We start from the raw sequence: 11,905 nt of genomic DNA, 5'->3' as shown, positions 1-11,905 counted from the left end.
AACTTGATCTTACACTAATTTTTTATTCAATTTTTAATATTTAATAGTCAATTTAAAAATTTTATATTAAATTTATATTGAAATGATGAATTTTCAATTTAATGAGATTGATATTGTTACGATCTAGCCCAAATAGAATATGGGCCGACCCGACCCAAAAACCACCCGACCCAAACGGTCGAGTGCAAGGCGTTCAGATACCGACCCCGACACGCGTCCTGGACAGTTGTCCGCTACAGCTGTGAAAGGAAGCATCGAAGAAGGTGGACTCTGCCCCTAGAGGGCTCACTCCTCCAAGGTACGTCACATACCATTCACCCCTTTTTCACCTGCACACTTTGCTGAATAGAGCATCGGAGTGTCTTTGCAGGTGACACCCCCCTCACACGAAGTGCTCGAGACGTCGTCTACTCCAACCCGGTAACTCACGACCAGGCGAGATCTCCCCCTCATTAACCAGGATACTAATCCAAATCGTCCGGTACCCGACCTACCGAACATTGGCGCCGTCTGTGGGGATCGCCTGAATGGACGTTGTACTGGACCCAGGAGGAACAGGCCGCGAGACCGAGCGCAGAGGGGAAGCCTTCGTGGTTTCTTCCCGGGAGCGCACGAGATCCCCTCCAAGACGAACCTCACGATCTCCCGAAAGGTGCCCCTTCAGGGGAACTGGCGACAACAGCGCTAGAATAATGCAAGAACTACGTCACAGGATGCAGGACCTAGAGCGTCGGCTGGCATACCGAGAACATCGCCAACAAACTCCCGAATCAAGCCACTCCCGTTCCCCCCAGAGAAGCCGCTCCCGACGAACAGCTAACCCACGATCTGAACCTGAGAGCTCTAGGGAGGAAGGACGCGCAAGAAGACGCCGCGACCCCATCATTTACACCAGGCACGAAAGGAGGCGCACCACAGATCGAAACTGCGAGGACGCTCGTCGGGAGGACAACGAGGGAAGAACAACGAGAACGCGGGGACCAGTGATAATGGGCGCAACCCCATTTCATCGTTCCATCCTCGAGGTCCGGCTGCCAAAGCACTTTGACAAGCCAACGGACATGAGGTACGACGGAACCCAAGACCCGCAAGAGCACCTCACGGCTTTCGAAGCCAGAATGAACCTGGAGGGAGTGGGAGACGAGGTAAGGTGCCGCGCTTTCCCAGTCACCCTAGTGGGACCTGCAATACGGTGATTTAATAACCTCCCGCAGGGCTCGGTGACCAGGTTTTCGGACATCAGCCGCGCCTTCCTAGCCCAATTCACAACCAGAATCGCAAAGGCAAAGCACCCAATCAATTTACTTGGAGTAACTCAGAGGTCCGGCGAGCCGACCAGGAAATACCTAGACCGGTTCAACGATGAGTGCCTGGAGATCGACGAGCTGACGGATTCGGTTGCTAGCTTATGCTTGACGAACGGACTCCTAAATGAGGACTTCAGAAAGCACCTCACCATGAAGCCTGTATGGACAATGCAGGAGATCCAAAGTGTAGCCATGGAATACATTAATGATGAGGAAGTCAGTTAGGTCGTGGCCGCCAACAAGCGGCAGCCCGCCTACAACCAAACCCGGCAGCACGACATCGGGGAGAGACAGAAGGAATACACCAGAGACGGCGGTCCAAGCAAAACGTCCCGAGCGTTTCCTCGTGTCGAAAAATTCACCAATTACACCCCGCTCACCGTCCCCATTATAGAAGTTTACCAGCAGATAGTCGAGAAGGGAATTCTGTCGAAACCCCGACCTCTGAAGGATCAGACCGGGGGAAACAAGAGCCTCTATTGTGACTATCACAAAGACTATGGACACAAGACACAAGACTGCTTTGACCTAAAGGACGCGTTGGAACAAGCAATCCGGGACGGAAAACTAGCTGAGTTCTCCCATCTTATCAGGGAGCCGAGGAGGCGAGATCGCGACCGCGAAAGAGAGGACAAGACCCGTGCGGTGAAGCGATGCCCCGAGCCGGAAGACGACGAGCGCGGCCTCACCATTGTGAACATGGTAACGGCACGAGATGCACCTCCCAGGTCGAGATCGGCACATAAGAAAGACGCCAAGGTCCTGGCGGTCTCCTCGTCCTCTCCGCGAAGCTCCAAGAGGCTCCCATCCATCTCATTCGGCCCTGAGGACCAATGGTTCGATGAGGCCGCGGGAAACCCTCCCATGGTTATCACGGCCAGGGTAGGAACCGGCCTGATCAAGCGGATCCTCGTGGACACCGGGGCCGACTCGAATATCATGTTTCGCAACGTATTCGATGCCTTGGGCCTACGGGACGCCGACTTGAAGACACACCAGCACGGTGTCGTAGGATTGGGCGACCACTTCATCAAGCCAGATGGGATAATCCCCCTACCTGTATCTGTAGGATCAGGACAGGGACGAAGATCGGTAATGGCCGAGTTCGTAGTTCTACGAGACTCCACGGCTTACAATATCATCCTAGGAAGGAAGACCATCAACGACCTAGGAGCAGTGATCAGCACGAAGATGTTGATGATGAAGTTCGCCGCCGATGACGGATCCGTGGGATCCATAAAAGGAGACTTGCAAACGGCAGTCGCTTGCGACAATGCCAGCCTCTCCTTAAGGAAAAAATCTAAAGAGGCATCGGGAGTGTTCCTTTCCGACCTGGACGCCAGAGTCAGCGACAAGCCGAGACCCGAGCCGGAAGGGAACTTAGAGAGGTTCAGAGTCGGGGATACGGAGGAGAAGTTCACCTTCGTGAACAGAAACCTCCCACACGACTTGAAGGAACCTCTAATGGAAATGATAAGAGCCAACGGCGACCTATTTGCATGGACGCCAGCAGACATGCCGGGTATAGACCCCCAACTCATGTCACATCACCTGGCCGTGATGGCGGACGCAAGACCGATAGCTCAAAGAAGAAGAAAAATGTCGCAAGAGCGAGCAGAAGAGGTGGCCAGGCAGACGGCTAGCCTCCTCGAAGCAAGATTTATTCGAGAACTTGACTACTCGACATGGCTGTCGAATGTGGTTCTAGTGAAAAAACACAATGGAAAATGGAGGATGTGTGTGGATTACTCTGATCTCAACAAAGCATGCCCCAAGGACTGCTACCCCCTGCCCAACATCGATGCGCTCGTCGACGCAGTAGCGGGATACCGGTACCTGAGCTTTATGGACGCTTATTCAGGCTATAATCAGATACCAATGCACCGGCCTGAAGAAGAGAAAACGGCGTTCATAATGCCAAGAGGGACATATTGCTACAAGGTGATGCCGTTCGGCCTAAAGAACGCTAGGGCAACGTACCAAAGGCTAATGAACAAAATATTCAGCAACCTCATAGGCAAAACGGTGGAGGTGTATGTGGATGATATCCTCGCAAAGACCACCCGGCCTGAAGACCTCATAAGCGACCTGGGAAACGTGTTCGCCTCCCTCCGACAACACGGCATGAGGCTCAACCCACTCAAATGCGCCTTTGCCATGGAAGCAGAAAAGTTCCTAGGGTTCATGATAACCCAAAGGGGGGGGTCGAGGCCAACCCGGAAAAATGCCAAGCAATACTCCAAATGAAGAGTCCGGGCTGCGTCAAGGATGTTCAGAGGCTATCCGGAAGACTCACCGCTTTATCCCGTTTCCTCGGAGCGTCGGCCGCTAGAGCGCTGCCATTTTTCAACCTTATGAAAAAAGGGATAGTTTTTTATTGGACCCTGGCGTGTGAGGAAGCATTCAATCATTTCAAAGAAATCCTAGCCACACCACCCGTGCTCAGGAAGCCAAAAGTCGGAGAACCGCTCTACCTGTACCTGGCCATAACGGAGGAGGCGCTGGCGGCAGTCTTGGTAAGGGAAGAAGGGAAGATTCAACAACCAGTTTACTTCGTGAGTAGAGTGCTACAAGGAGCAGAACTAAGATACAGCAAACTAGAGAAGCTGGCTCTAGCACTGCTAACCTCCTCCCGAAGACTACGGCAGTACTTTCAATGTCACCAAGTGGTCGTAAGAACGGACCAAGGAATCCGCCAAATGCTCCAAAAGCCCGACTTAGCGGGAAGAATGATGACTTGGGCCATCGAACTATCTCAATATGATTTGCGATATGATCCCCGACATGCAATCAAGGCACAAGCAATGGCAGACTTCTTGGTGGAAGTAGCGGGGGATCCGACCGAAGAAGCGGGCGTACGGTGGAGGCTCCATGTGAACGGGGCCTCCAACCAAACGTCCGGGGGTGCCGGGATCATCTTGGAAAGTCCTGCCGGGGTCATATACGAACAATCAATCAAGTTTGAGTTTTCCGTATCAAACAACCAAGCGGAATACGAGGCCCTCCTGGGCGGCTTGATCCTAGCTCGAGAAGTCGGGGCTACGAGGCTGGAAGTATGCAGTGACTCACAGGTTGTTACCTCGCAGGTCAACGGAAGCTACCAAGCCAGGGACTCGCTATTGCAAAAGTACTTGGAAAAGGTCAAAGAGCTGGCAAAACAGTTCGAGGAGGTCGCGATCCAACACGTTCCGAGGGAAAGGAACACACAGGCAGACCTCCTATCAAAGCTAGCGAGCACGAAACTGGGAGTCGGCAACAGGTCCCTTATTCAAGAAATGATAAAGGAACCGGCAGTCACCCTCCACCTGACAAAGATAGGCCCCTCCTGGATGGACCCCATCACTGATTTTCTAGAAAACGGCAAACTTCCTGAAGACGAGAAGGAAGCTAAAGCATTGAGAATGGAGGTGGCCAGATATGCGATCATACAAGGCCAACTGTTCAAAAAGGGACTTAGCCAGCCCTTGCTGAAGTGCCTCCATCCCGATCAAACAGACTACGTACTCAGAGAAGTCCACGAGGGATGCTAAGGTCACCACATCGGGGGCAAAGCCCTAGCAAGAAAGCTCATCCGAGCTGGATATTACTGGCCGTCGATGATGGTCGACTCAAAAGAGTTCGTAAGAAAATGTGTCAAGTGCCAAGAGAACGCCAACTTCCACAGAGCGCCGGCAACTGAACTAAGCCTGCTAACGTCCTCCCGACCTTTTCCGGTCGGACCGGGGCAAGTCAAATACCTCATAGTCGCTATCGACTACTACACCAAATGGATAGAGGCTGAACTACTAGCGAGCATATCCTCAGTCAATTGTCGAAAGTTCATGTGGAGGAAGGTGATAACTCGATTCGGCATCCCGGAAGTCATCATCTCTAACAACGAGACACAGTTCACCGACAAGAAATTCACGGAGTTCCTCGCCGGCCTGGGCATAAAGCAGAAATTCTCCTCAGTAGAGCATTCCCAGACAAACGGTCAAGTTGAGGCCGCAAACAAGGTCGTCTTGCTGGGCCTTAAGAAGCGGCTGGACAACAAAAAGGGGCATGGGCTGACGAACTTGCCTCGGTTCTCTGGTCCTACCGAACAACCGAGAAATCCTCCACAGGGGAAACCCCTTTCCGCCTGACGTACGGGGTGAACGCAATGATACCCGTAGAGATCGGCGAGCCAAGCCCACGATTACTTCTAAAGGGAGTAGAGGAAGCGGTGGAAAAAGACCTGGCAGACGAGGCTAGGGAAATAGCCCATTTGTCAGAAATAGCACTAAAGCAAAGAATGACCCTGCGCTACAACTCCAAAGTGCTCAAGAGGGAATTTGAGCAAAACGACCTTGTCCTACGGCGCAACGACATCGGACTAACGACCCAGGGAGAAGGTAAACTGGCGGCGAACTGGGAAGTCCCCTACAGAGTCAAAGAAGTGATTGGCAAGGGCGCCTACAAATTGGAGAAGCTCGACGGTAAAGAGGTCCCGAGAACTTGGAATGCAGGTAACCTGAGAAAGTTTTATTCTTAACTCAAGCACGCCGACCAGGCGACCTAACGAGCTTAATCATTTACTTTTGCACTTGCTACGATAATAGACTTGTTCAATTACCGGTTAATGTTTACCTCTATTGATTTTTCCCTACTTACACATCCCACGACAACAAATTCCATATAATACGTTAAACAGAATCACGATACGGCACCCCGAGACTGATCACCCCAGGAGCCACCTAAATTTAAGCCATAACAAATGGCTACGAAAATACTAAAGGCCACGACCTGGCCCCGCCAAACTACCAAAACGGTAAAGCAAACACGAGCGACAAAGCCAATACCAACCAAGCGGTAACAAAATGAAACGAAAACAATACTAGATGAGCGGATAAAGATGATGATCAAAAGCTGACCAGGCGACCAGTAAAGTATATAAAAAGACCAGTTCCACAAGTTCTACGAACAAATTACACAAAGTACAAAGAGATCACATTTTGGGCATGTCGACAATCTTGCCATCCTTGATTGTTTTGAAGACCCCAATTGCCGACGTATCGAAATCAGGAGCCACGATCTTCACCTGGGCCTTAAGTGCCTCTTCAATCATGAAGATCGCGCTCTTTCCCTGTTTCACGGTCTCTTTATGCTTCTTCCTGAGCTCCTCAACCTCAACTTGGGCAGCCTTGGCCGACGAAAGGGCCGCATCACGCTCCTTCTCCAGAGCGACCACCCGACCTTGCGCGGCATTGAGCTGATTTTCCAAAGTCATCTCCCTCTCGGTTAAACAAGACACGGTGGCATCGGAGGTCTCCATCTTCTCCTCAGCAGACGCAGCTTTCTCCTCAGCAGCCTTAAGCTTTTTCCCCGTCTCGGACAGCTGCTCCTGAAGCATTTCAACTTGAGCTTTGAATTCATTGTTGGCCTTAGCAGCAGCTTCAAGCTTCCTGCGCAGCGACTGCATCCCCGACAACTCGAACTCGGCCTTCCGGGCTATTACAGCACAGCGGAGAAGGGTACGGTACATCCACCTCGCCTGCCTCGCAAGCTCGGTGCCGAGGAAGTGATCTTCCGTGCTGGGGATCAGTTGGGAGTCTATGAAAGCCCCAGCGTCGAAGTTTCTCTCCATCACGGTGAGAACTCCTTCAGGGCTGGAGGATGCCCTCTACCTTTTGGGAGTAGGGATAAGCTTCAAGTCATCATCCTCTTGTTGGGTGGAGGATGAATGCCCGATGCCAGCCGTTTCCTCGGGAATAGGGGAGGCATGCGCCTCGGCAGAATTTTTGTCAGACATCTCGGTGTCACGAGGTGAAGGCACCGCCTGATCCTTCTTCTCCTCAGGATGGTTCTCCGGCTTCCCGTCAACCTTCTCGCCAGCTTCCTCCTCATCGTTGTCCGCCAAGAAATTCTTGAATAAATCCTCAAGCCCTGTCACAGAAGCAGACATCTCCACTGCAACAAACAAGTAAACAAGTTAGTCGTGAAACCGGCACAACCAAGTGAAGCACTAACAACGCAAAAAACACAAAGGCGAAACAACTCACAAATATAATTTCTGGCGACCTCCCGGGGTCACCCATCAAAAGGTGGGGATTCACATGATTCTTCCCAAAAACAGCCAACAACACGTCGGCAACCCTCTTGTCCACAACGGACATCCCCTTATAAGACACCTTAATAAAAGTGTTAGATCCTGCCCCGAAGCTCCAATACGTCGGGATGAGGCGTTCCCCTTCTAACGACAGCCAGAAGGGGTGACGACCTTTGACTGGACGCACCTTAAAATACTTATCTTTAAACCCATGATAAGAGTCCTCGAACAAGCCGAAGATCCTCCGACCCTGGGCAGATCGGAAGGACATAAACCCTTTCCTCGCTTTCCCCTCCTTCGAAGGATTCGTGAGATTGAAGAAAAAGAGAAAAACGTCAACGGACACCGGCAACTCCAAGTATTCAAATACCATCTCGAAACAGCGGATGGAAGCCCAACTGTTCAAATGCAGCTGCGACGGCGCCACCGAGATCCGGCCAAGGAGCGCCATTTGAAAAGCAGAAAATGGGATACGAACCCCCACTTGGGTGAACATGTACTTATAAAACCAAATCCAATCGGGGACCCGAGGAGAATGGAAGTTAAGCTCATATAGTCGTTCATTGGGGCGGGAACAAAGACGTCATAGTTGGCCTCCTCGTCTGTCTCTCCGCACAAGTACTCGCCTTGGCGGAACTCTGTTAGCTCCTCCTCGCCCATCTGGTTCGGGGAGTCCTTCACGTCGGAAGTCACCCAGGCGTAGGGGTCGTAACTCACGACGGAGGGGGAAGCTCGAGAAACGACACGAGGCATACCTATAGTGTGGGTACCACTCGGTTAGTCTATGAGGTCGGGAGTCCGGAAAAAACCCAGAAACTACATTTAAGCCTATTCAACAGCTAAGATCAAGCATGACTAAAGCAAAATCCAAACAAAAGCCTACCCTGGAATGGTAACCCCCTTTACGCACCTACTTTGTACTAAAAGCCATCTATCATACAAAACCAAGCAAACAGCAACTAATGGCAAAGGCAAAATAAACACGAAGCAGAGAACGAAGAGATGAATGCTTACCTGGATTAATTGCGAAGATTCAAAGGAGAAGGAGGAGGAACAAATGCGCAGGAATGCAGAAATAACACTCTGGGAAACTCAAAGGAGGAGAGGATGGAGATGGTTGGATAGAGATGGTTGGAGTAAAGATATAGGAGGAAAACAAATGAAAATTGTTTTAAAACTGCCACTCAAGAAGCGCGAAAGGCCTAGGGGCAAAACAGTCTTTGCACGCGGAGTTTTTAACCCATTATGAGCATTTAATGCCCTACGCGAGGAACGAGGCGACAAACGGTCACCTTAGCAGCGAATAGATACGCGCGCAAGGGGCACGTTCCCACCACGGGCGGCCGACCTGGCGACAACACACGAAAGAAGAGATAACATGCCACCAACAACCCTCACAATCATTGCCGGCGCGTTGGGGGCACTGTTACGGCTTGGCCCAAATGTAATATGGGCCGACCCGACCCAAACGGTCGGGTGCAAGGCGTTCAGATACTGACCCGGACACGCGTCCTGGACAGCTATCCACTACAGCTGTGAAAGGAAGCTTCGAGGAAGGTGGGCTCTGCCCCTGGAGGGCCCACTCTTGACACGGTATATATGGGGAGGGCCCTGCCCCTCCTCCAAGGTACGTCACATACCATTCACCCTTTTTTCGCCTACACACTTTACTGACTAGAGCGTCGGAGTGTCTTTGCAGATGACACCCCCCCCCCTCACACGAAGTGCTCGGGACGTCGTCTACTCCAACCCGGTAACTTACGACCAGGCGAGACCTTCCCCTCATTAACCAGGATACTAATCTGAACCGTCCGATACCCGACCTACCGAACAGATATTTTTTTAAAAAGATTAATTCAAAAGAGTATTATTTATCTTCTTTTAAAATTAACTTTAATTTTTTCCATAACAAGTGCATTACTTGAAAGAATTTTTTCAACTATAAATATCAGTAAGAATAGTTGCCTTCTAATTATATGAGAAGTAAATTTTTAAATTATTATTATTATTATTATTATTATTATTATTATTATTATTATTATTGTATTGTTAAGAAAAAATTAAAATTACTCAATTTTTTTTAAAATATGAAATTTAAAAAATAAAATTCTAAATTATATGTTATTATTTAAATTACTATTTAGTGTTTTAATTTGTAAATTAGATATTTTAAAGATTAATAATAATTTACAACAACAAAATATAATTATAACAAGAATCATGTTATAGATACATAAAAAAACCACCCTATAAAATATATATTGAAATACAAAAAAAACATATAATTAAAAATAAGTTAAACAATATATATATATATATATATATATATATATATATATATATATATATATATATATATAATGGTATATAATGGTTAATAAATAATTTGATAAATATTTTTTATATACACATAATATTTTTATTATAAAAATTATTATCATCTTATATATAGTTTACTCTCATTATCAAAATTTTTTAGATTTATCATTACATCATAGTTGATTTTGTTGTGCAAATAATATTTTTATTTTTTATATAGATATTATGAATTTAATATTATTTTTAATTTAAATTTTAAAAATATTAATAAAATAAAATCTTAAACCTTAAATAAAACTAACGTCAAACTGACAAAATAAATAATAAAAATATTCATTTACTTTCAAAAAACACAAAAAAGAAAATTCAGAAATTGTCCACGGCAAGACGGTTCTTGCCCCCTATATATATATATAATGTTACTAATGATTTCTTAAAAGTTATATTAACTTTCATTGTTATTATTGGGGAGTTTAGTTTTTATTAATCACTCAACTTTAAATTAAACTACTTGCCTTATGGCTTGCTTCTGATCGAAGAAATACTGGTGACGGGTAAATTTCTAGGATCCCGCATATTCATACCAATAACAAGCAATCACTATCCTAATATTCTTAACATATTTATTATTCCAAAATAGAATTAAAAAAATAAAAATAATATTCCTGATCTGAAATTAAAAGCGGACAGAAAGTACCCACCAATCCAAATAGTTTCTTGATATATATATTATCTATTACTCATGTATATTGGTGAGCATGGATCCTCCCATGAAGCAGGAGGTGTCACCAAGTTATTTGTTTTGGCTGAATTTTTTATATTAAATTCCAGATCTCTACTCCATGAGAAGCATGAAATGACACAGGTTTAAGCATGAATTTTTTTATTATTATTATTATTATACCGTGGCTGTTAAATGAAGAAGTTCTTTTTTTATTTTATAAATTTGGTTATTGTTTTTTGAACATATCTACAGGAACTAATTACAATTTTGTTATCTAAAAGATTTTATCACTTTTTTTTTTAAATTTAAGTTCATAAGAAAAAGTAATATTAATAGCTATATTTTTTATCTTTTTGAAATAAAAGAGCTCAACACAAACATGAAACGAATAAACAAAGAAAAAACCAAAAAAGCAACACTAATTGTAGCCACCTAGCAACCTAGCAAACAATAATTTATTTCATTGTCATTTCTGGCATTGCCACCAACAATAAAAGGGATCTTCATACCTCTATTTCTTGTAACTAAGAAGCGACATATTAATGATTTCCTCTACACATTTTTTTTATTTTCAAATATCCTCATATTCCTTTCCACCCAAACGTTTCAAACTATCGCAAAGAAACATATCAACCACTTCTTGCGCTCCTCCTTCCTTATTGTTGCACTTGTCCAGCTTTGAAAATGTTCCTTCAAAATACCGGAAAATGACCATATATGCACACCACACCTGTCAAGTAAATTTACTGATAAACTAACAACATATTAAAGATGATAACTAAATATTATTATTGGATTAAAAGCCAATTATGTGTATGATTAGTTTGTTTGGTATGGAGAAAATTAATTTAATCACACTGGCCAAAAGAGCAAGAAAACAGGTCCAACAAACTAATAAAGCCCAACATTAGTTCTGTTTAAACAAAGCACTCATATCATCTTATTTAATTCAAAGAATGAGTGGCTAATTTTCATCAGAAATAAAAGCAAGCAAGCAATCTAACCAAAACAAGGAAAAAAATTAAGTTTTGCCCAAGAACAAGCAAATGGCCCAACTAAGGATTCAAGTCCAACCATTCAACTTAGTTGCTAACTAAAAAATTGAATCTTATTTTCTCTGAACCAAATACCACACCACCAAAATTAAACTCTCTCTTCTCTCTCTTCCATCACCCACGTGAAAGCTCAGAAGAAAATCAAGAAAAAGAAAACTCTGAGCTAGGAAAAAATCAAGAAATCAAAAGTGGGTTACCAATTCAATCAAAAAAAAAAAAGAAGTCAAAGAAGATAAAGTTAAAAGCAAACATCACTACCAAAGCATCATCAGAGACGTACTTCTAGATTTGTGCTTCATTAAAGCTTTGTGAAGAAATCTTCTCTTTGTATGCACAGAAGTAGAAAGTTGAAGGTGTTGAAGATAATGAAACTCTACTTTGTATCAACGTTCAATAATCAAACTTGGAGTCGAAGTAAGAATGCACGGTTCAG

At 45.6% G+C, this 11,905-nt stretch overlaps 1 protein-coding gene across 1 annotated transcript; it reads left to right on the top strand.

Moving 5' to 3' along the window:
* The first annotated feature begins 3,550 nt into the window (after positions 1–3,550).
* Positions 3,551–4,837, top strand: LOC112769740 (uncharacterized). Its single transcript, XM_025814214.1, has one exon. It carries the CDS (start codon positions 3,551–3,553, stop codon positions 4,835–4,837), a length of 1,287 nt encoding a protein of 428 aa, XP_025669999.1.
* The last annotated feature ends 7,068 nt before the right edge of the window (positions 4,838–11,905 follow it).

The sequence above is a fragment of the Arachis hypogaea genome, chromosome 18, assembly GCF_003086295.3.
Source record: "Arachis hypogaea cultivar Tifrunner chromosome 18, arahy.Tifrunner.gnm2.J5K5, whole genome shotgun sequence".
NCBI lineage: Eukaryota > Viridiplantae > Streptophyta > Magnoliopsida > Fabales > Fabaceae > Arachis > Arachis hypogaea.
The sequence above is the reverse complement of the archived record's forward strand: the minus strand, read 5'-3'. Positions and strand labels throughout refer to the sequence as shown.